This window comes from Hyperoodon ampullatus (genome assembly GCF_949752795.1).
Source record: "Hyperoodon ampullatus genome assembly, chromosome: 16".
Taxonomy (NCBI): domain Eukaryota; kingdom Metazoa; phylum Chordata; class Mammalia; order Artiodactyla; family Ziphiidae; genus Hyperoodon; species Hyperoodon ampullatus.
In genome coordinates, this window is record NC_136929.1 from 54,787,447 (window position 1) to 54,812,193 (window position 24,747).

At 43.4% G+C, this 24,747-nt stretch overlaps 1 protein-coding gene across 3 annotated transcripts in view; it reads right to left on the reverse strand.

The window, feature by feature from the left end:
* ENOX1 (ecto-NOX disulfide-thiol exchanger 1) overlaps window positions 1-24,747 on the reverse strand; it is a gene marked incomplete at both ends in the record, with an annotated part of 282,081 nt that overhangs the window by 126,267 nt on the left and 131,067 nt on the right. For 2 of the 3 annotated variants that reach the window (XM_079721567.1, XM_079721568.1), the window contains 2 exons: window positions 4,422-4,539; window positions 8,443-8,549. In XM_079721567.1, coding sequence (XP_079577693.1) covers window positions 4,422-4,539; window positions 8,443-8,549 — 225 coding nt within the window. Of the gene's footprint in view, window positions 1-4,416; window positions 4,540-8,442; window positions 8,550-24,747 lie in introns of all 3 variants that reach the window. The other variant, XM_079721569.1, reaches the window with a different exon arrangement.

Genomic DNA, 24,747 nt, shown 5'->3' on the forward strand with positions numbered 1-24,747 from the left:
GAAGATGGAGGGCAGGGCAGGCCGGAGGCTCCTGGGAGGGAGGGTATTATCCCCCGGGATTTCCAGGAATTCCTGGGTCAGCTGCTGCCCGTGAGGCAAGGTCTCACTGTTTTGGCAGAAAAGGAGGGGGCAGGGATTCCTTAAAGGATGGAGAAGTTTACTTCTATTTCAGGTCTGGCAATTCCTCTGTCCGTTCAGTAGAGCGCTCTGTTTTCGGAGGACTGCTTGGAGGTGACTAGACTAACACATGCAAATTTGTACCTAAAAAAACCGAGTGGCCTGTCACCTAAGGAGATGCCGCTGGAAGGCCTGTTTCCCTCAGGCTGCAGGGCCTCAGTCCCCCCTTTCAGCAGTTCACATGATCTTGTCTGAAGCTTGGTCAAAAGACAAGATGGGATTCTTGCTGTTAGGCTGCGCCCCCCGAACATGCACGGCTGAAAGAACCACCACCACCTACCTGCCTTTTGGCAGGATCTTGAGGGCCCAGCGGAACAAGGAAGGTCAGTTGCTTTCCCTTTCCTCCAATCAGTCTTGCGCTTTCCTCATAAACCACACACCGCATTCTCCGGGTCCGTCTCATTTCCAAAAGCACAAAAAAGACTTTGAACTCCTCAGGGCCTGGCATTTGAACCCCGGTTCTTTCATCTCTGCCCTTGGCCTGGTGTGGAACATGCACTGTATTGTGTTCATTAATTCTGCTGACCAAGGAACGAGCCTGGAGAAAGTTGTGCAAGTTCAAGTCCTACTTCAGGCTCTTATCAGATGCCTGGGAGGAAAACCACAGAGGTCTGGGAAGAAGGCTCTTCAGTCGAACTTCCAGGGAGGACCCCTGTGGTCCCCACTGAGAGGAGAGGTCCTTGGTATCCCTGCAGATTCTTCCGGAGCACAGATCAGGGGCCAATCCTGCAGGTATATGCTTGCTGCCATGGTCTGTAAGATCTCCTCTGTGGCTTATTACTATTCTTGAGTCATTATTATTCTTGTCTTATCCCAAGCAGGCTATGAAATTATACATAATTCTTACTTGAGAAATTGACAGGCTGTTTAAAAAGAAATGCCACTCCTCCCAAAGTAAGGGAAAAAAAGCCACAGGTTCAAATCAGAATTCCTGACTGATTCCATTCTTTTTTTCTACACCTACCTTATAAAGATGTTAAGGATCCGGGTTTTGTGTAAACTTGCCCCTCATCTAGCCAAAGACACACTATAAATTACTATACGTGGTAAACAGCAAAAGTACAAGGAAGTATTCTTCATAATCAGAAAAGCAGAGATGTCCTGAAAAACTCTGATTAAAAAAATGATGGAAGCTTTTTTTGAGGAAAAAAGTTATTTATTTACTTATTGGAAGAGCTCATTGAATTTAAGAAAAATCACACCCAAAACTCACTTTCTTCTTCTGATATATGAAGGTCTGCAGAATAGAAACGCTGCGTGGAAGGTGGTTTCCTCAAATAAACAAATCCAAACCCAATAAATGAGCAGTCCTGAGAAATCTGATATCAGTTTAATAAGAGACATACATTGACACATAAATGCTCGGTTCATTTTTCAGACAAAGGATATATGGCTTCAAAAAATAGTGGTGGTGCCTGCTTTCATGCTAAGCTTCTAAAAGATTCAAATGAACGGAATTTGAGGATGAAAGGGAAATTTTCTAAGGCAGTGGTTCTCAAACTTTAGCCTGCATCAGGATTCCACCGAAGGCTTTAAATCACAGATTCTGAAACTCACATCTCCCCTCCCCCATCCTCTCGAGTCTGATTTAGTAGGTCTCGCTTGAGTAGCACCCAAGAATTTACATTATGAATAAGTTCCTAGGTGATGCTAACATTGCTGGACTGGGGACCATGCTTTTAAGAACCACTGTTCTAGGGAAATGAAACTCCCCTCTGTATATGTCTAGATGCAGGAGCTTTTTCTTGTGATCATCTTATGCTTCTGGCATTCTCTTCTAAAGCCCTGGAAAAACAGAGCATTCTGACCGCTATTTATTTATTTATTGAAGTAGAGTTGATTTACAGTGCTGTGACAATCTCTGCTGTACAGCAAAGTGACTTAGTTATACACATACAGACATTCTTTTTTATATATATCCTTTTCCATTATGGTTTATCCCAAGAGACCGGACATAGTTCCCTGTGTTATACACTAGGACCTTGTTGTTTATCCATTCTAAATGCAATAGTTTGCATCTATAAACCCCAAACGCCTAGTCCATCCCTCCCCCTCCTCTCCTCCCCCTTGGCAACCACAGGTCTGATCTCTACATCTGGGAGTCTGTTTCTGTTTTGTAGATAGGTTCAATTGTGCCATATTTTAGATTCCACATATAAGTGATATCATATGGTATTTGTCTTTCTCTTTGTCACTTACTTCACTTAGTATGATAATCTCTAGTTGCATCCATATTGCTGCAAATGGTATTATTTTGTTCTTTTTTATGGCTGAGTAGTATTCCATTGTATACATGTACCACATCTTCTTTATCCATTCATCTGTCAATGGACATTTAGGTTGTTTCCAGGAGACATAACTCTCCCAGACTTCAGACAATACTACAAAGCTACCATAATCAAAACAGTGTGGTATTGGTACAAAAACAAACGTACAGATCAGTGGAACAGTATAGAGAGCCCAGAAACAAACCCACACACCTACAGTCAATTAATCTTTGACAAAGGACGTAAGAATATAAAATGGGAAAAGACAGTCTCTTCAGCAAGTGGTGCTGGGAAGGTTGGACAGCTGCATGTAAATCAATGAAGTTAGAACACACCCTCACACCATACACAAAAATAAAACTCAAAATGGCTTAAAGACTTAAATATAAGACATGATACTATAAAACTCCTAGGAGAGAACACAGGCAAAACATTTTCTGACATAAACCGTACCAATGTTTTCTTAGCTCAGTCTCCCAAAGCAATAGAAATAAAAATGAAGATAAACAAGTGGGACCTAATCAAACTTACAAGCTTTTGCACAGCAAAGGAAACCATAAAAAAAAAATGAAAAGACAACCTATGGAATGGGAGAAAATATTTGCAAATGATGCGACTGACAAGGGCTTAATCTCCAAAATATACAAATAGCTCATAGACCTCAACAACAATAAAAACAAACAACCCAATTGAAAAATGAGCAGAAGACCTTAATAGACATTTCTCCAAAGAAGAAATACAGATGGCCAGCAGGCACATGAAAAGATGCTCAACATCACTAATTATTAGAGAGATGCACATCAAAACTATAATGAGGTACCACCTCACAAGGGTCAGAATGGCCATCATCAATAAATCTACAAATAACAAATGCTAGAGAGGATGTGGAGAAAAGGGAACCCTCCTACACTGTTGGTGGGAACGTAAGTCGGTGCAGCCACTATGGAAAACAGTACGGAGGTTCCTCAGAAAACTAAAAATGGAATTACCATATGATCCTGCAATCCCACTCTTGGGCATATATCCAGACAAAGCTATAATTCAAAGAGAAACATGCATCCCTATGTTCATAGCAGCACTATTCACAACAGCCAAGATGTGGAACCGACCGGTCAACCTAACTGACCGCTTTGTAATCTTGATGACTTGACCATTTTGGAATCTTGATTTTGGCTTCTACTAACCAAACTAGCAAAGATCCTCTGTTCCTGGTCACCCGAAAAGGCCTGGGAGAGGTGAGTGTTTTATTCCCTTTTTGGCAAAGGTGGCGACTGTGGTTGTTCCCAGGCCCTTTAGGAAACACTCCTCCCCTCAGACAAGCAGTCTCCCTTGGTGCCTCCTACGTTTGAGTGAGCACTTCTCCTGCTTGCTTTTACAACATCAAGGGAATTACATACAATTTGAGAAGAGAGTTTTAAATCAGCATCTCAGATGAGGCAGAGAATATCAATCAAGGTTCTCTTTAAGCTTCTCTCCTTTTTATAACTCAAGGATTGATGCCCCTTTCTTGGTACCAAATGGGACCATCCCTTTGATTACAGGTTAGGAACTAAAATTTATTGGAAAGCAGTCTAATTCTCCAGCACATTGCTTCAGAGGCTAGAAAGCTTCTTTAGGGATTCAACATTTCCCATGTAAGAAGTACACTGATTGAAACCAAATTTTATCTGTATTTCAGCATCAGAGGTGGCTGCCACATTCTGGAAAAGGATTTTTAGGGGAACAGGCAAATATCCCCGAAAATAAGTGTGGCCCCAGACCCACATACAGAGAAACAACTGGAACAATTTAAATCATTACGTTCCCAAGAAGGAATTTCAAGTTCTATTAATACAAGGCAGAGTCAGTCAAAGATGAAAGTTTAGTTTAACTCAAATAAAAGTGAGCTATGTGGCCATTTCTCAATCTTTATGCCCCATCTAAGATTAGGAAGATCACTAAGGTATCTCGCAGGGATGTGGCAGTTATCCACGTTACCTGATTCATCAACTCTCATTTTTTTAGTAGGGCTGTCACAGTTCTCATCATCCGACATTTCCATCTCTTCTTCTCGGCGGATGCCCATAAGCTGCTCACTCTGAGCGTTCCGGAGCTCCTGGAAACAGAGGACCCACGGGCGTCAGAGTCAGCTACACATGACACACCTTTCCCAATGGTCTCTCCATGTGTTATGACTGACATAGTAATGTCTTCACCTCCCAAACACTGCCCCGCCTAATCTAGAGTGAAGTTCTGAGGGGTCTGGGGTGTGGACCAATCGAGGGATTCGGTATCAGATTTGGGAGAAATTCCTGATCACCAATGGTGAGTCAAGGGCTCTTCAGCAAGTTATTTAATCTCTGAATTTCCTCATTTGTAAAAAGGGGGACAATAACGTCCAACTGGTAGGGCTGTCATGAGGCTCCGATAGAAATGCCTGTTACCAGAACTGGAACGTAGGGGTGGCTAGGAATGTGAGCAAGAGAATTTTTTAAAAGGCCGGTCTACCACTGACCCACTGTGTCACTTTAGGGATGTTTCTTCATCTTTCTTAGTGTCAATTCACTCACTGAGATAGTGTGACAAGGAGAGTTTTGAGGATAAAAAAGTTAATGCATGTGAGACACTTAGCATCATGTGAGAGACTTGGTTCATTAAGTTGAAAATGTTGACCACTATTATTATTCATGCAAAATAGTGTCCCTGCATGTATGTGCCCATGTGTGATCACATACAACACACACATACATACACACACACACACATTCACATGTCCAAATGGTGAAATTCAAATGATGTCGGAAGACAAAATGAAAACAGATGCCTTCTTTGTTGGTGTTTTACATTATCATGTGGGGTTTATTGTTTATGTTGTAATGGTTGTTTTAGCATCCCTTTAAGATCTAAGGATCATTTCTTTCTCCACTTCCTAGAAAAGTGACTGCAATCAAGGCATTTAATTTCCTGAGCCTTTGTCTATTCACACAAAAATGGGGCAGTAGTAATACAAGGCTGTTTGACTGCAAGAGTGTATGTGAAAACTCACTGTAAAAAGTAAAGAATTACACAATAAATTGTTTACTACTGTGCTTAAAAATCAGGACACTAATTGCTTACATTAAATAATTATATTATTATTTTGGATCAAGCTGTAAATTATATATTTGCAAATCCTTATCCATTGTGTTCTTTTATATGTTCTGTCCTCAAAAAAACACACAAAAAAAGTGGGGTGGGGTGGAAAGAGCTGCATTGTTGTTTTTCTCCCCATTTATATTGGAGTCTCTAAAAAATGTCAAACAGTTAAAATAATTTCACTTTATAATAAATCTATGAATAAGAATAAAACTATATTACAACACCTAATGTATTAATGGCATGACTTTAAACACAGTTTAAAGCGCTCATTCGATGGATGGATGTGTCTATATCATTCTGTTATACGTGCTCTCAACTCTCTTCTCTCCTTAGCACACAGATTTTAACTGTAGCACGATGGGAAGGGAATTCTGTATTGCTAACCACATTGGCATGGTCAGCTCTGAACCCTGGGAACCACAAGTGCACAGACAAAGACAGGGAAGTCACCAAAGACAGGGGAGGGCAGAAGGCAAGGTCCCTGGGACGGGGCCACCCATCACAGGGCAGTCCTGAGAGGCACCAGGATGACAGGCAGTGTCCCCTCACTTGACCATGCCACCCTGTAGAAAGAGGTGCCAATTCCGCCTTAAGTAACACCATCGGGTCTTGGAGGCGGATGTCACATGTGATTAGTGGGGAAGTTTTTAGGTTGTGGACAACTAATCTTTCTACTGACAAAGAGCCCAGTTCCCGAGGAGGTGGCCTGAAAATACTTGGAACAAAGAAACTTCAGGTGGAAAGAAAACACAAGGCTAAAAGGGCCTGTTGTTTAGTTCCTACAGTTAATGACGAACTGTCATACATTAGCTGTTCTCGTGGGGAAGGGTGGCAGAAAGGAAAAGATTGGAGGAAAAAAAAAAGCTGAGGCTGTTTCCACAGGGTGCCTCTGGTTCAGCAGTAAATCACTTGTACACTCTAATAAATCTGTAAAGGTGTTGCAGATAATTAACAGATGCTGTTCACAGGAACGTGGAAAAATCAAGCCAATTATGAAGCTCATATGCAGCTGAGAAATCATCCACAATGTTAAATTGCCAACTGGTATTTAATCAATCGGGCAACATGTAGGAGAGAAAATCAAAGGTAATTTAGAATTCTATTTCCTACTATATCAGAAGAGGTGGTGGTGGGAGTGGCAGGGAGACACAAAGACCCTTTACAGAAGCATCTTTCTGGGCTGTGTCCCTTTCTACCTCCCAGTAGGGAGCAAAGCAAGCAGGCTTCCTTGGGACAAGGCTGGAAGCCTTCGAGTGTCCTGCTCAGCAAGGGAGGGGATGGCCCTGCACGGGGGAGGCAGGGCTGGGGACGGGATCCAACGTGGCAGGAAGCGTGATTTAGATCAGTAACAGATAGTTGCCACCACTCCCAGATTAACGACAGTCTTTTTTACGCCGGGGTTTATTCAGCATCATGCCACCTGCCCTTCTCTTAACATTTCTTTTAATCATGTCTGGTCTTATGTGAAGCCAAAAAAAAAAAAAAAAATTCATAGGCAGATCATTCCCAAATCTGAATCATAGTTTATGGATTCCAATTAGTGTTTCAGAACCCTCGATTCATGTATTTCATCATTGATTTTCGGGACTCTTTCCTCATGAAAATCAACCTTGACATGGGGCTCAAGTCAGTGTCTGGGAGAGCACTGGGTAAGCATCCTTTGGTTTTCTGGCCCCCGAAGAATAAAAGAGAAATCCCACCTCCTGTATCAGTCACCAACCACCTTCTCGGTATTTGTGAACAAAATAAAAAATGTCCTTCTAAATAATAAACTGCACTAGCTTTTTAAGTGTCCCATTATTGTGCAGTCATTCAGTACTCATCATAATAACAGTGATAATAAAGAATTCACTTGGTATGCATATGGATGCTACATCAAGTGCCATTGGTATTCAACTGTAATTTAGCATTAGTTAATGGGCACTTAAAATGCTACCCAAATGATTGATACTGCAGTACTCTGTGGTTCCTCAAACTACATAAAACACTTATTTTACAAGTGTGAGCCAAAATCATTAAATTAATAAACCTTACCTTCTATAAGTTTGGGATTTGGACAGAGGGGATTATCATTTAGAGAACTTTAATATTAACATGCTAGAGACGGAGAGGCATCCAAATGAAAACCATTCTCTTGTTAAAAAAAAAAAAAAAGAAGCAAACAAAGACAGTATACTTACTTTTAACTTACAGGTTCAAAGCGTACACTACACTGAGGAGTTAAAAATAACAGCTGGACCACCAATGACTAATGACACAATCTGGTCCTTCTAGGTGGCAGTGAAGGTTAAGTTCTGAACTCTTGCCTTGGGGTAGATACTCACACTTCACACATGCATTGATGCAGAAGGGTGGACAGGGCTAGCCTGGACATTCACTTCCCTGAGGAAATGTGCTCTGGGGAGAGGTCTGATAGGACCTGCTGGCTAGCATAGGGGACGGAGACATTGCTTAGGATGAGAAGATGTGGATGAAAGGCATACTTGCCATCTCTAGCCAAAGAGCAAACCGTCACCATCATGCTGTAGAACACTGAAAAGAAACTCGGTAATTTAAAAACTAGTTTTCTATTTTACGTTACGCTTTTTTTTTCTTGTTTTGCACAGTGATTAGGCAAAGTGTCTTAGCTTATTTCTGAGCTCTTTACTATGAATGGGAGAGATGCTTTTCTCCCTTTGCAGGGGAGAAAAGCACTCTGTCCTCTAAGCATTAAGTCAGCTGCTTTTCTGGATAAGGAACAAATCTGAGCTGGATTTGGAGCAGACAGTGAGGGCAGGATGACTGCCCACTGTAACAAAAACCATCATGGCTGCAGCCACACTATTCCCTGCCAATCCAGCTGTGTGATGGTGGTTAAAAGAGTAATAATAAAATCACCAACCTCAGAATGCTTTCGCCAAATGTCTATGTTCTTGCGCTGAGCTTTCGAGAAATGGTCCCAAGCTTTTTGTCTGGTAGAAGCGTTGAAAACGGCCACAATCTGCTCAACTTTGGTGAACAAGGAAGTCAAACAAGACAAGTAATTTATGTTGTGATCACTATAGGGAAGCAAAGCAAAGACACTAGGAGTCTATGGATGATGTCGCAGCAGAAATAACATCATCAATATCCATCCAATTTGTGCCTTTTTGTACTTACATGTTAGCAAGGTTGGGGAGGTCTCCCTTCATGTCTGCCTCCATAACTTTAGGTTAAAACAAATTCTAAATACGACTGGGAAAGGTTCATGGACATCTGCTTCCAAGCATTTGTTACGTCTTGTCTAAAAATATGACTTGGTACATCTATACACCTAGATCTATATACAGGCACTGGTGTTGACACAGAAATATAGATATACAGATCAAGTAATGCCTGGATTGGGGCCTTAGAAGTGAAGCCCGGGGGGAGTGGCTGAATGAGGAAGAGCCAAACACATCTCTTTTTAGCTTTTGGTCTCCATCTCAAGGACCCCAGTGCAGCTCGCTGAAGACATTACCGTGTCCAAGTTCCAAGTTGGGGCAATGAGTAGTTGTGTCATATCTCCCTTCAGTCTCAAGGCCATTTTAACTCCTTGGTCCCCTTTTCTCCCCGTTGCACCCATTAGAGCCAGCCCTCCAGCCCTCTGGCAGAAAATGGGAGCCACTGCCTTCACTTCAAGACAGACCAAGGCTCACCCAACCAGCAGCACCACATGCAGATCTTATTTCAACACCATATGGTGTCCTTCGTAGTTCATCATGGCCACATACCATTCTCTGTTACTCCATTTTAACTTCCATAAGGCTCTCCTCCCTCTGGCTCCCGACACCCTGGAAGTTCTAACTCTAACACTTTGACTTAATTTTGCACTTCTGTGGCTTCCAGGGGAGGCGCTACGTCCATGATCAATGTTGAAGGGTGGTGAACAAACGTAGATAGGGAAAGGGACGGGCTCTTGGTAGTGGATGTGAGAGGCGGGGGTCAACCAACTGCAGATTCAGTCTTGCTTAAGCAGTTATTGATCTAGTAAGCAGGGATTAAGGAAATTACAGCACTGAATGAGCCGTATGATTAAACCTGAACTCCTAAATATTTAGTTAGGAAGGCACAGTCAAAATGAGCTTCTTAGGGATGCTAATGCTCTACTTAACATAAATCTTTCTAAAGTGATTCCCAAGGCTCTATTCTAAAAAAGGACATCAAAGCTCTTCCAAATCTTCCAGGTGCCCAAGGAATGTCAAAGAGTAATAGAAGAATCCCCACAGAAGAGCAACACCTGGTGCCCCAATTTCAAACATTAGAAATAAACAAATGTGTGGTGGAGGAAAGGAAGAAAGCAGATTCCCTTCACTTAGTACATGGTAAATATCTTCTAACGCTAATAAGCAACTACTTCTCAGTCTATGGGTGATTTTCGCAGGGGCTTTTACATGGACCGTTTTCTAACTCAAGAAGATCGCAACTCCGAATCTCCTTATTTATCCAACTTGATCATCATGTCTCCTGATGAATTTGCTGCACTTGCCTGTAACAGGAGGATTTAAGCTAAGCTCGCACTGCCCTTGAGTGCATGCAGTGCCCCTCTCCTGCCTCACCAGGAGGAAGTAATGCTGCCAGGTTAGTCACAATGAGCTGCTCCCAGGGCTGACTTTCCCCTGACCACCGACCCCCAGGGCTCTGCTCGGATGCACTGCCCGTGGCTGGCCGAGGAGAACTGGTTCAGCCCCACTGCCTGGGCTTCCTATGGCTTTGCCTGCAGGGAGGCTGGGATCATCTGGGGCCTCCAGATGCCTGCTGCACGGGCAGCACAGAGCACTGGGCCCAAAATGCCCATGGTGGAATCCACTGCCTGATGAGACTATCTGGCGGGGGTGGTGATCACGGGATTGTTAAAGAGTAATGGGTCTCATGGCCTTTAATAGTAGACCTCTTTGATCAGCATCATTTAGAAGAGTAAGAACTGTGGTGTCCTGACGACAGGCCTGAGGAGAGAGGACAGGAAGGGTCGAGGCTGAGTTATCTGGGTGACAGAAGTCAAAATTCTGCCATCAATCAGAGAAGGCTGTTAATAAAGGGGATACACTAAAGAGAAAGTTACGTGGTCATACATGCGTGTGTGGAGTGGGAGGAAGGTAAGAGAGACCAGTAATGCACTTGGAGGAGTACAGAAGGGAAGGTACTTAGAAGAAAGACTCTGCACAGGTTCAAGGGTAAAAATGGATCCCCTAATATCTACTCAAGGCATGTACTCTTGCAGATATTCCCTGTTTGAGGATAAATGCCTCAGTTATTTTTATTTTTATTTTTTTTGTGTGGTACACAGGCCTCTGACTGCTGTGGCCTCTGCCGTTGTGGAGCACAGGCTCTGGACGCGCAGGCTCAGCGGCCATGGCTCACGGGCCCAGCCACTCCGCGGCATGTGGGATCTTCCCAGACCGGGGCACGAACCCGTGTCCCCTACATCGGCAGGCGGACTCTCAACCACTGCTCCACCAGGGAAGCCCCAATGCCTCAGTTATTTAGAACACGTTATTACCATATTCCAGGGTTTAAATTCCATTCATTCATTCATTCGTCCATCCATCGAGAAAACATCTGAGACCCTCCTAGTCACCAGGCATTTGACTGATTGCTAGAAACATATGATTAAGACAAAGGCCATGCCCTTGATGAGACCATGGTCTCTAGGGAGCAAGAAAGACAAGCAGATAATTATCCTATGCAAGAGAGGTATGGATGACAGCTATGGGGACACGATAGCTAACTCAATAGATGGAGTCAGGGAACACCCCCAAAGAAAACAACATTTGCTAAGTCTTAAATGATGAATCAAGGCTTGCCCAGTAGAGAAGGCAGGAACGTCTGGTTCAGAGGTCGCCATGGAATTGTGAAAGGACTTTGTGTGAAAGTAGCTGGCGGGGAGAGGGCTAAAGCTGGGTGGGAATAAGTCAGGAAGGACCGTGTATGCCAAGCCAGACTGTGACTTTATACTGTAGGCTAGAGGAGGCCTATCCGAGTAGGATTTGTTTGGGAGAGATGATGAAGGCTTGAATTAAGACAGAGCACTGGAATGGAGGGAGGAGCAAGGAGTCGATAGGACACAGTGGCTGGCGTGCTGTGAGGCTGGAGAGAAGAGAGACCAGGATGACTCAAACTTGAGAAGCACATCAGAGACCAAGAGCACGGGTGGAGGTCTGAGAAAGAAGATAAGGAGTTTACTTCTGGACAGGCTGAACTTGAGATGCCTGAAGGTCATCCAGAGGGAGCCAGAATACACACTGGAGGTTCAGAAAGCAGTCAGAATTCAGAGATTTATCTTGACTTTTCTGGGCCATTCTCAATTCCATGTAATTGTATTCTTTCCAATAGCATAATTAATTAAAAACAAAACTAAATATGATTACTTTTATACTTCTTTTCTTATTGAGTTTTATACTTTCCCCCCACATATTAACAAGTTAAAAAAAAACCTCAACCCCCAAAAACAAAAACCGTGTAACTCAGCTTAGGTTTAAAAAATACTCACACAGTATTTCTATGGTCCAGTTGACGTCTCTCACTTCTGTGCAGACTGTCCCTGAATTAGCCATTCGTCTTGCAAGTGAAAGATCTTGGGCACACAAAAGGACTCAGAAGAGTGCCAGGTCAGCAGGAATTCATCATCATTAGTGAAAAACTACCTCAAAGAGTATGCCGTAATGAATGTGATTCAAAGACGGCATATTTTTAAAACCATAAGTCAGGATGACCGCTAGGATTGGTGTCCCAGGGAAAGACTATACTCTCTTCACTGTCTGCAGCAGGAAACACCAAAGAGCAAGTCCCTGAATCCGACTACCACTCACTGCTTCTCCAGTATAATTCATACTGCTTATCCTATACACAGTAAAGCTACAGGTAGTTACTAAGTGGAATCTTTAACACTCTACTTCACCGCTCAGAGAAGACAGAAATAGTAAACAAGATGGCATTGGCCTTTGTTCAAAAAGGTAGTATGCAGACGCTGAGCTGATAGCAGAGCAGATTCACGTCAACTGCCACCGGGGCCTTCACCACCCAGGGGTCTACAGAGTGGTGGCTTGCAGGGCCCCTGAAGAGCCTATAGCAATTAGAATGCTTCAGCATTTTGGAAGTATTAACAACAGAAAGAGCGCTCCGTAAGAGAATTAATATTTACCCTTCACACCTTGCCAACCGCCCTCCCACAAGTCTATGTATTAACTTTGCCTAAATTAGGTTATTTGAGAGAAATGAAAAAATTAAAAGTGACTGATTTTTCTAGAGTATGCTTGAATGTCCATCTTAGGTGTCATAGTAGAGTCCCTAGTACATTTCCAGCAGGTATAAGTGAACATTAGCGGAGGATAAATAGAGCTTTGAGGAAATTGCGGATCACTCTTGGCAGAGACAAACCTCTTGTTAAAAGATAAACTGAGGTATATTAAAATTTTTGAAGTTTATTTCAACAAAAATGGATTCCAGTCGAGCGGCACCAAACCGGAAGTGTTTAGGAGTGCACCACTGACAGGAGTTGGGGAGAGACTTACAGGGAAAAGGCAGACACAAAGCAAGGAGGTTACTGTTTGGTTGTCTCTCAAAGCCTAGTTGGTTATTTGTGATTGGTTGTCCTTAGGTTTCCATTGCTTAACCTTGAGGCATTTACAGGCTTAGGTTTTGGTTTGCATACTTAAGCCACCACGACATTAGAGCCTCCTCTAATGGCCTCTGTGTTTAATTAATTGAATACCACTAATGATTATTCATTCTCTTATATACATAACATGCACACACATGTGTATAAATTCTTCAGCATTTCAACAAAAAATCCTAAGATGAGGTAATTTAACAACCTTTTTTTTTTTTTTTGTACTTTCTCCTCACCTCACAATGTCTGGACATCTGCTGACTTCAGAACAGACTTCTTACATGAGAGAGAACTTTATCAATTATCTTGAGAAGCACTTGTCTTCAGTCTTCTCAGAAAAGACAAGCTCAGAACAGGACATTCTGGGTAAACACCCAGAAATAGAACACACTCAAAACAAGGTCCCTGGGAAGGGGCCGGGCACCCAGCACAAAACCTCAGACTTCTGGGGGGTATGAGGCTCCTGATTCTTGAGCTCTGGGCAGAAAAGCCTTGGAAGCAAATGAAAGAGAAAGCGTAGGTTCCTCCAAAGAACAAACCCAGACCTTTGCCTCCATGTGCTCCTGAGTGTGTGTCTTGAGTCCCCGCACCTCCTGCATCTTTTGTTCCAGCTAAGCAGCTGTGAAAGACCTTTCAATCCATTTAGTCTCCCAAATATCAGGAGAAACCGATTAAGTCCTTATAGGCAGTAGGCCTGCCTAAATAGAGCACCTCAAACAAATCTTCCAAGCTGAATTTTTGTTTTTAATGTTATCTAGGCTCCTGATAGAGCATTAACTCTGTGGCGTTCACAGGAAATTTTATTTTCCTTTAAGGGATAATATTTTCCCAAATCCTCTGTGAAGAGCTCCTAAGAGATTTTCAAAGGCACGTAAAAAATGAAAGAGTTGAGTTCCCCCACTAGCGTTTTAGTGTTGTTTTTAAATACCAAAAGCTAGGGTGGGATTGATGAGCCTTGGCCCTGGATTGCAGAATTATAACAGAGAATGGAGTAAGTGATCTGGGCCCTCTGGATGCCCAGAGGAGTGAGACAAAGCCAGAGGGAGGGGCCGTTAGTGTTGAGCACGACAGGGGAAGCTGCTAGAGTGATTCTCAGAGAGATTCCTGCGCCCTCACTTGTGTTCTGGGTCCTCACTCAGGAGCCAGTGAGTCTGGCGGGAAGCCCAGTAAACAGAATTAACTCCATCAAACCCATACATTAAGAAGGCATGGACCGGAATTTCAAGTCAAGGAGGAAAAAGGGCATTCTGGGTTTTTTGTCTTGAGATGAGTAAAAAGAGCCATGCTGTGTAACCCTGTGGATCCATTACAGCCCTGTTAAACCTGAGGCGAGAACGCCACCAGTAGGTACCACGGTTCTGAACTTCCTGGCTAGATGAGGCCAGAAATCTGGTTCTTTTGGGGAGTGGGGTGCGGATAGGAATAAAAACATGCTGATCAAATTATACAAAAAGAAACAGGGTGCTTTTGGCAAATTTTGAGCAAGCAGGAAATGGTGACATTGTTCCAATAAATGGTAAGATATTAGGCAGACAGTGAGTTTTGAAGCTCTGTATAGTATAAATCCCAATACACTTCAGGGAACTGTAGATACCCTTATTAATGCATCTGTTCAAATATTCTGTAAAGTAATGGAACAAAAATCCATGAAGCTATTATAATTTTAATGGTTCCTTACAATATACAGCATCTATTAGGCTTGTGAAAATCCAATCAATCGCCCTGTCTGGATTATCCCTATTGACTAAATGAAAGTAATATACGTATATAAGAAAAAAATGAATAAAATGAAAAGTAAAAGTCTATCTTCCCATCCTGACGACTGCCCATCCAGTGTCTCTCTTTAAAGGTAACCACTGTTAACAGAGTATCCATCCAAAGAAAAAGTTATACATACAGTACACTATGTGTAACTTTGTTTTACTTACATAAAGTGCTAATATTATTGATATATACACTGTGCTGTATCTTGCTCTTTTTTACTTAATGTATCTTGGAAATCTAGTCCTACGTGTATTATCAGTAAGGCTGCAGTGAACATCCTCAGACATATTTTCTGACACATTCTTACCTAAATATCTTTATAAGAAATTCTCAGCAGTGGAAAAAATATATAAAAGAGTGTATGAATTTTTAATTTTTGAGAGCTATCGCCAAGTCACACTCACATTTTATGCCCGCAAGTGTCTTTCAGATTGTTTTCCTATCCCTTGTCAACAGTTGGTAATCAAATGTTAAATTTTGCCATTGCTGATCAATGAGAAAAGGCCTGAATTACATGATGACCAATTCTCTGAACCCGAGCTATCCACATTTGCAGTTTCCATTGTGAATCACGGAAAGAAGTCCACAGACTCATCAGAACTGCCCTTTTTATCAGTAACTGGCTTGTTGTGAAGACTGATCGTCCAGCAGGAAGGGAAGAGACCTGGTTTCTGGGTATCCCTTCTTTGTGACCCTCAAAATGGTGACCCTGCTTTCCTCTGGGTCACCATCAACTCCATGAGTGGTGCTAGGAAAATCAGGTAACAGTAGCTGGCTATTTCTGATTACTTAGACTTACTGGGCCAGGCACTATGCTTGATGAGTTAAAACAGTGGTTTTCAAAGTGTGGATCCTGGACCAGCATCGTGGGCATCACGTGGGAATTTATTAAAATGCAAGTAGCCCCTAGACCTACTGCACAGAAACTCTGGGGGGTGGGGTCCAGCAGATTCTTTTTCTAAAAACATTTTTCCCGGTTTTATTGAGATAGATATAACTGACATACAACACTGTGTAAGATGAAGGTGTGCAGCATAATGATATGCAGTACGTATGTACCATGAAATGATTACCACAAGTTTGGTTAACATCCGTCATCTCACATGGTTACAAGTTTTTTTTCTCGAGATGAAAATTTTTAAGGTTTACTGTCTTAATAACTTTCAAATACACAATACAGTACTGTTAACTATTGCTGTCGGGCCGTGCATTTCATCTCCAGGAATTACTTATTTTATAACTAGAAGTTTGTGTCTCTTGCCCTCCTTCACCCCTTCCCTGCAGCCCCCAACCTCTGCCTCTGGCAACCACCGATCCAGCAGAGTCTGTTTTTCCAAGGTCCCCAGGTCATTCCAACGCATAATGAAGTTTGAGAACCTGTGATTTAAAACATTACCTCATTTAAATTCCCCAACAACGATCTGAGGCAGGTGCTATTATTATGCCCATTTCACTGAGAAAGAAACTGAGATTCACAGAGAGGGTATCACTACCAGTCATATACTTAGCAAGTAGTGAAGTTGGGAATGTAAAATAGCATCTGTGCAACTTCAAATCGTGCATTTATACCCATTTGTATATGCATTTGTACTATGGGCCAAAGTCTTACGAACACTGTGGAGCATACCGTGCCAGACCCTGCACTAGGCACTGGGGACAAAAAGATCCAGAGATGCTGCTGGTCCTCGCAGCCCCGGCGAATCCCAGTATGAGAACTGCCGAGAGGGAGGCTGCAGAGAGCGCCAAGGCAGGCAGGAAAGGCTTTAACAACGGCTGGTCCAAAATGTTAAGGTGACCAGAATTTTCTACTGCAAAGAAGACAAAGATTTGCAGCTGTGACGGGGCAGGAAGCTGCACCGAGCCCTCTCCAAAAGTGTACTGAGGAATGTGAAAGACAGCAAGGAAGAATCCCAGGGTCTGGAAAGACGGCCCCTGCTCACCTGCCTACCAGACTGCAACTGACTCCTTTCGGGGTGCGCGCTCAGCACACGCTTTCATCTAAAATCCGAGCTGTCCTACTTTTGCTTATCACTGTTGTTGAATAAAAGCCTCAGCAGGCAAAGCCTGAGGTGGGGCTGAGGGAGCGCTTTTAGGGGTCGAGGAGCCGCACAGGGTTTCTGGGGGCACGTGGGCGGGCAGGGAGGGTCATGCAGCCTGCATTTCTGAGGCCATAGCTCCACCTCTAAGCAGCTGTGTGGCCTGCGAAACCTCCACCTGTTTGAATCCCAAGGTCAAGGGGGGTCAGTCCTGAATATCCTTCCTACTTCTGCCATCCCATGGCACAGGGGTCTGCGAACTTTCTGTGAAGGAAGAGACAGGATATATTTTTGGCTTTGCGGATCACAGGGCTACCTGCTAGAGCAGGGGTCTGCACACCTAAGCAGTTTGTCTCCTTAAGTAGATGTTCTCTCACGTTGTCTGTGGCTACTCTGTCACGAGTCTCCCTGGACAGTGTTCTTTTGTTTGAGCACAAAGACTAATCGCTACTTCTTTTTCAGTTGCACAGAGAGTCAAGAACACATCATATCTGCCTTCAAGAAACTTTCCTAACACCTCACTTTTCCTCGGATCTAGCTTGAAAGTGTCCTGGCTTTAAAAGGTTTTCGTGAAAGAGTTTTTTTTTTTTCACGTGTGATTCCTTCCAAAGTAGCTCAGAGACTCTTTCCTCACACGAGTCCCCTCCCCTTCCCCCTGATACTGGGCAGTGGCTTTTTCCCCAAGTCCCTACAACTGGGCTGGGATCAAGGTAGCAAGGTTTTCATCCTTAGCTCCCAGGAGTTATGTATTTCCTGAACTTCTGTGTTTCACTCAACATTTATATGTTAATTCTTGAAACCTAGTCTTCTACAATGCTTTATTGTTCCACAGTATAAGACTTAATTTCTCTCTCATATTTTGCTATCATTAAATTTTAAAAGAAATGCAAATATCAATAGTGTATTACTTGGCTCAGTCACATATATATATATATGTATATATGTATATATATATAGAGAGAGAGAGAAAGAGAGCACCTATATATATATATACATATATATACATATATGTATGTGTGTGTGTGTGTATATATATATATATATACACACACACATATATATATACACACACACACACACATATATATATATATATATATATATATATATATATATATATGCAGGCTGAAAGCTGATACCAAAAAAGGCTCAACTCGGTTCTGGCAGGCTTCCAGAATCTTCTGCTATCAGCTTTGCTGTCCTGTGAAATAGAAAATTCTGTGCTCATCCTTGATTTGGAAGTTTTTACAGAAGGTATTTTCTCTGGACATTTTGTCCCTGAGAACAAAAAGGTATATTTTTTTAATGAAAATTATGTTTGCAGCACTTAAAACACTGGCGAACACAGCCATCTGTTTAATTTTGAGGAGAAATAGAAGACCTGCCGAGTCGCTAAGGCAGTCACGGGGAATTTTTTTTTCCCATGGATACACGATAGCAATAACGACCACAGACATCAGAAAACATTTTAACACGTCATAAAATTCTTTTTCGACAGCAGGGACATGGGAGCCAAATTTCCCCTAGCGGAAATTAAAAAACAAAGAGTTTAGCTGAGATGTTCCTAAGAAGGAAGTGATTTCAGAAAGAGCTTTTCAGGCAGGAGAAATGTGGACGATGATGCCAATCTGCCTGAAACGGGGCTCGAAGTTTACAGGGAGGTCAGACGCCCCTCACATTTCACTCCAGCACTCAGTGCTCTCCCTGGCACTGAATAGGGACCCGATAAATATTGTGGATGAGTTTCATCATTCATTCAAACGCCTGAGGCTTTTACGATTTTAGTCAAGAAAACAGATGAGGACGTGGCAGAGGAGATGCAAGATGCAGCCTCTCTGACACGAGTTTTGGCGCATCTGCCGCACCAGCAGGAGGCCACGCACACTCTCAGGGGGCAAAAGTGGCTTAAAACTTACAGTACTGCCCGGAGATGTAACCTCCGCAGCCAGGCAGAGTCCGGACAGGCACGGAGAGTGTCATCTGATCCTCTGTTCTATGATCAGCTCCGGAGTTACTGACATCCTGGCAGGTACTTGTTGTGTGTAGACATTCAGAGATGTTCAAGGGTCGAAGTTGTTGATACGATAAGGACAGCCGAGTTTTCAGAGTGGGAAGAGAGCCTAGGGGACTGCCTGGTCAAACCCTTTCATCGCAGAGATGAGAAAACGAAGACTTAAGGAGCTTCAAGGCCTTTCCTAAAGTCACCTGGCTAATTCATGGTCAAGCTGGGATCACAACCAGGATCTCTTGGCGCCTGGTCTCAAGTCTCTCCACTGTCGGCTTTTTTCGAGATCTAAGATGAGGTTGATGCCATTTCCTATCATAAATGCACAAAACAAATCTGCACGATAGTTCTAACCTTCCCAATCTCCAGGTTAAAATAACATCAATGACAGTGCTCTAATACTACTTCTGCAAAATTCTCAACTAAAGTATATTCTATGTATTTCACTTTTAAGGAGAATGGTATATTAGATCAAAGCCAGTTAAGATCACCGTTTACCCCCAAAACCAACATTTAGAACGTGTTTCGCAGTTATTAGGTTCCAGCCCAATTTCCAATACTACTTTCATTTCCACCTGTGACATATGATCAACAACCAGTACTTGTATACTGAGGTGCTTACAAGAATGTTGCCTGAAAGTGGGGCAGTGAGGCGGGAAAAGAGAACAGCAAACGGTCTCTGTCTCTGCTTAGCCTAAAATCTTGCTGGAGGAAAAGACCAAAATCCCAAACCTGATGCTTAAAAGAATAATCAAATGCCCAAGTAGACAGTACCGACAAGCGCTACAGAAGGGAGGAGAAAGGGAGGTGGTTATGCGTAGAACAGACAGAAAAGATTCATGGAGGAGGTGTGATAGGAGCTTTGGTTCTGGCCTGGGGAGGAGAGGAAACGCTTCAGACAAGGGATGGGGAGGAAGTGCGAGTGCGGAGGGGGGAAAGAGGGTCGTGTTAGAGGCTAAGACTTTGTTTTCTGACCAGGTAGCAGCTCTTACATTCAGTGTGATGCCAGCACACTTCTTCACACCCACCTGTAAACTATAGACTTATACTTATCCTCCTCTGATCATTTTCATTTTTCATAAACACACACGCACACAGAGAAAGTGAACTGTCCCAGGAGCCAAGAGTCCTGGGTTCTAATCTGCCCATAAATTGCTAAATGACAGGGGCCTATCAGGGCTGCTCTTGGAACCTCAGTTTCCTCCTCTATAAAATGAGGGGGCTTGGGCCAACGAGGGTCTGAGGTCCCCTCCACCTCTGACACTCAACAATTTCTAGTTTTCCATCCTGCTAATACTTATGGCACATAATCTTTTTTTTTTTTTTTTTTTTTTGCGGTACGCGGGCCTCTCACTGTTGCGGCCTCTCCCGTTGCAGAGCACAGGCTCCAGACGCGCAGGCTCAGCGGCCATGGCTCACGGGCCCAGCCGCTCCGCGGCATGTGGGATCCTCCAGGACCGGGGCACGAACCCATGTCCCCTGCATCGGCAGGCAGACTCTCAACCACTGCGCCACCAGGGAAGCCCCACATAATCTTAAATTAATATTACTAAGTCCTTCTCCATCACCTTCTGCTTCCCGTTTGCCTTTTCCCCACTTTACTCCCTTCCCTCTCTCCTCTCTTACCAGGAAGTGTGCTGGGAAATTACCAGAGTGGGACGATCATGGAGTGTTTAAATTTTCATCAGATGTGTGTGTGTTGTAACAAGGCATGGACAACTGATCAACCTGGCATGCACATTAATAATTGAGTGTTGTGGAACATGCTTCCTCAACTTTATAAACAGCTCTTCTCTGAGCTTTGAAATGACAAGCTTTGCTCATAACTGAAAACATGAATGTGGGCAGGCCTATGGGGAGTTCCTCTGATGTATAAATGTTTAAAAAGTAAGGAAGATAAAAACCTGAAAGTCTCTCAGTTGGGAAAGTTGGGGGAGTTTCTGCCCAATGGATAAGTTGAGAGGTAACATAAAGATGAGATAAGGATGATATGAGAATAAAATGACTCACCTGTACTGAACTTTTTTTCCCTTTCTTTATATATAGTGAATGAGATCTATCCAGCTGGCCCAGAAAGGAAGGGAAAGCCCTAGGTGCCCCACCAGTTTAAAGGATGCTCTCATCTAACATCTTTGAAAACTGCACATCTGTTGTCACAGGTGAAAAACGATCCAAAGTAGAAGTGAATGGATGCCATACTCCCCAAACTCTTGGTTGGGTTTAGTTGCTGCCCTTTGACATTTTATGCCAAGGCTCAGATGGAAACAATGCCTATTTGATTATATTTACACAGCCCATCCTGGGGTGAAGGCCAGAGATAGGAAGAAGGTTAGAACTTAAACAAATGTTGGCAGAACTGAACACCAACAAAGCTAGAAGGTAACTGCTGGCCTTTGATGTAGACCTTGAAATAAATCTCAACCTTTGAATTATTCATGGCTCCTGGGTTTTTTGTCCCTTTGAACAAATGCTATTTGTTCAAATATGAAAGCAAGGATAAGCAAGGCAAGGAGATATGTGCATTTAATCCATTTTAATGGGCTAACATGCACTGGAATTTCCCTTCTCCTGGTCAACCAGTTGGCTATTTCCAACGAAATCTATATAGGGACCCACACTTTTACTGCGCTTGGAGCTTTGTAATGTACCGGAATTTTCCTGGAAGTTGTTCAGTGGGCCCTCTCTTCAGGACACCAGGCCAGCCCCACTTGCTGTAATAAACTAGTTCAACAATAGACTTGCTTCCAAACTGCCTATGAACGACTCCCCGAAACTTGACTTTCTAATGGAGAGGCTGCCGTGGAATGCTAGGAGCATAACATTGACATTGTGGGGATCTTTTACGTGGGAGGGAGCAACCGTCAAATAACCGGGAGATTTCCAGCCACTTTGGAGAAAGCAAGCTGAGATGTCATTCCCGAATCCCAGTGCTTTACAATCCTAATCTAATTCTAAAAGAGAAAGCCAAATGTGATTCCTGTGGTGTTTGCCAGCAAAAATAAAGCAGATAAATGGGGGTATGACTGGTTCTACTTTTGGAAAATATGGCAAGCATGTCGATTGCTGTGGACTTCTGCAGCTATTATTTTAGAGGCAGCTCCATGTATGGACACCAAACTCACCCTGAAGCCATCTGGGGAAGCAGAAAATGCGGTGGAGATAAACAAACATAACTCCACCAGACATGAAATGAGATATAGTTCAAAATTCAAAGGATGAGGAAATGTACACACACCTGCCAGGCTAGTCAGGTTACTGCTAATATTTTTATGGTGAATTTCACGGTAGAATTTGGTTCCCCTTTGCATCCGGGGAATTGTCGTCTTTGTAAAAGCACATAAAAACGAATGGAAAATTCTGAGATTGCTCAGTGAGCTACGCCATGTTCCCATTCTACCTCACAGGCTTAACTCCAGCTGAGGCTCACACTGAAAGTATCTGCCATCTTCAAGTCATCCTGAAGGGTCCTAGCTACTGAGGATTCGCACGAAGCCCCCTCAGGCCCTCTGTGGCTGGGGCGTGTACCCCCTGGACAGCTCTGGGGGCTGTCAAGTTCAGCTGGGGTTTTCACAATCCCTGTTGATATCTGCTGGCTGCTGAAATACTTCCCAGAATCAAATTATAGGGTTAAGGGGGGAATCTCTTAAACAGTAATAGGGAGATGGGGAAGGTACAGGTTGTCAGACAGTGACAACTGGGGAGATGTCAACATGAACTTTTGTGTTTATTCTACCCCAACTCTCCTAACATCCTCTAGCCTGTTACCAAGTGTCTGGTAAAATATAGCAGTTTCCAACAAGAGCATAGCTGGTGAGCTCTTTCTTCGACTTGTTTGATTACACATGCAACTTGAAACTCTGTTATCCACAGACAGTGCTAACACTGATGCCAAACTGTTCTACAAGGTTTCTGGAAACTTCTGAGCTTACTGTTTCAGGCTTACTTCCTGCCTTCCTTCCGACGTACTCATTCATTCACTCACTCATCCACCAAATATTTGTTGCATATTTCCATGTTCCAGGCACTTGATATATAGCGATGACTAGGAGAGACGTGTCCTTTCCTTTGTGACGTTTATCATCATAAACCAAAACCGGAGAATTCATTAAGTCATACCCATTTGGATAAGTGCCCTGAGGAAGCTGATGAGATGCAGGAATGGTGAGCCTGCTAGGAGAGGATGGATCAGGATGGCCTCTCTGAAAGGGTGGCCTTACAGCCAAGACCTAAAGGATGAGAGGGATGGAAGCATGCAGAGTACAGGGAAGAGCACAGCAGACAGGGGGAACAGATGTGCAAAGGCTCGGAGGTGGGAGGTGGCTTTGACGGGCTCGGCAGGAAAAAGGCCAGTGGAGATGATGCCTCATGAGGTGAGGGAGAGCTGACGTTGAAGAGGCAAGCACGGAGAGCTTGAGGCTCGGGAGGATGAATGTTATTGTAAGTGCAATGGGAATCTACTCAAGGGATTTAAGTGGGGAAGATGTGCTCTGAATTATGACAGACAATGTATGAAAAATAGACTGAGCTGGAGGAAAGGTGGAAAGGGAGGAATTACACACAGCAGAAACTGCAAAATGTCTCTCTGTAGCCATTCTCCCCTCCTTCCTAACTCGGAGAACTCCAGTTTTATTCTGGAGAGCAATGGGCCCAGTCAAAAAAGTGTTATTTCCCATTTTCCTTGTAGCTCGGCATGGCCACATGTAATAATTCAGCACAACAAGACATAAATTGAAGCCTATTGGGGATCTTTGGGCAAATTTGCTTTCCTGCCCTAAAGGTGCAACCCCTTCCTCTTCCTTTCTTCCTCTCCTTTTGCTTATATGATTCCAGCTTGTAAAAACAAGATGTGATGGCAGGAGCAACAGCAGCCCTCTTAGACAACTATCTAAGAAGGTTAATATTGATAGTATCACAGAAACCTCAGGCCTGACAGCCTTAAACCACTGAATCAGTGCCAACAAATCTGGGTTTCACTGTGTATAAAAAGAAAATGCTCCATTTGTTAAGATGAAGTTTGCTTGGGTTTTCTATTACTTACAAGTGGACACCATATGTAACTGACATACCACGCTCTTATCATCGTTCAGGCAGCCTGCACTTGAATGGTGGCAGTGAAAATAAATAAAAGTGGGTCAATTTTGAATGTTGAAACAATGGGATTTCCTGCTGTCCTATATGTGGGCTTTGGTGGTGGGGGATGGTGGGTGTGAATATTACTTACAGGACTTTGGTCTGCGAATGTATTAAAATGGGAAGGAAGAAACCAAAGAAGGACAGGTTTGAAGGTTAAAAGCAAGAATTTAGTTGTTGGTATTTTACAGGTGGGGTACCTAAGTGTTATCTATGACAGTAATCTCCATTCTTGCGGTCTCCACGAGGTGGGATCTTCCCCCAAAGTTCCTGGCCCGGCTCTAGCCCTGCATTCTCTTCTCTTTCAGGAAGCAAGTGAACCAGCCTGTCTGTACAGGGTACAGTGGGCCCTTGAACAACGCAGGTTTGAACTGTGCAGGTCCACTTATATATACTACAATACTGCATCATCCATGCTTGGTTGAATCTGCGGATATGGAACTGAGCACAGGGAGGGCCGACTGTCAAGTTCTACTCGGATTTTTCAACCTGCAGAGGGTCCAAGCCCCTAACCCCTGTGCGTTGTTCGAGGGTCACCTGTACTCATTCCCGTCTGCTTCTCCATGTGTGATGTGGTACATATGGATACAGGCTCCACAGGAAGAAGCCTGTGGTCCTCGGAGCTGCCTGTGGCTGGATGCTCAA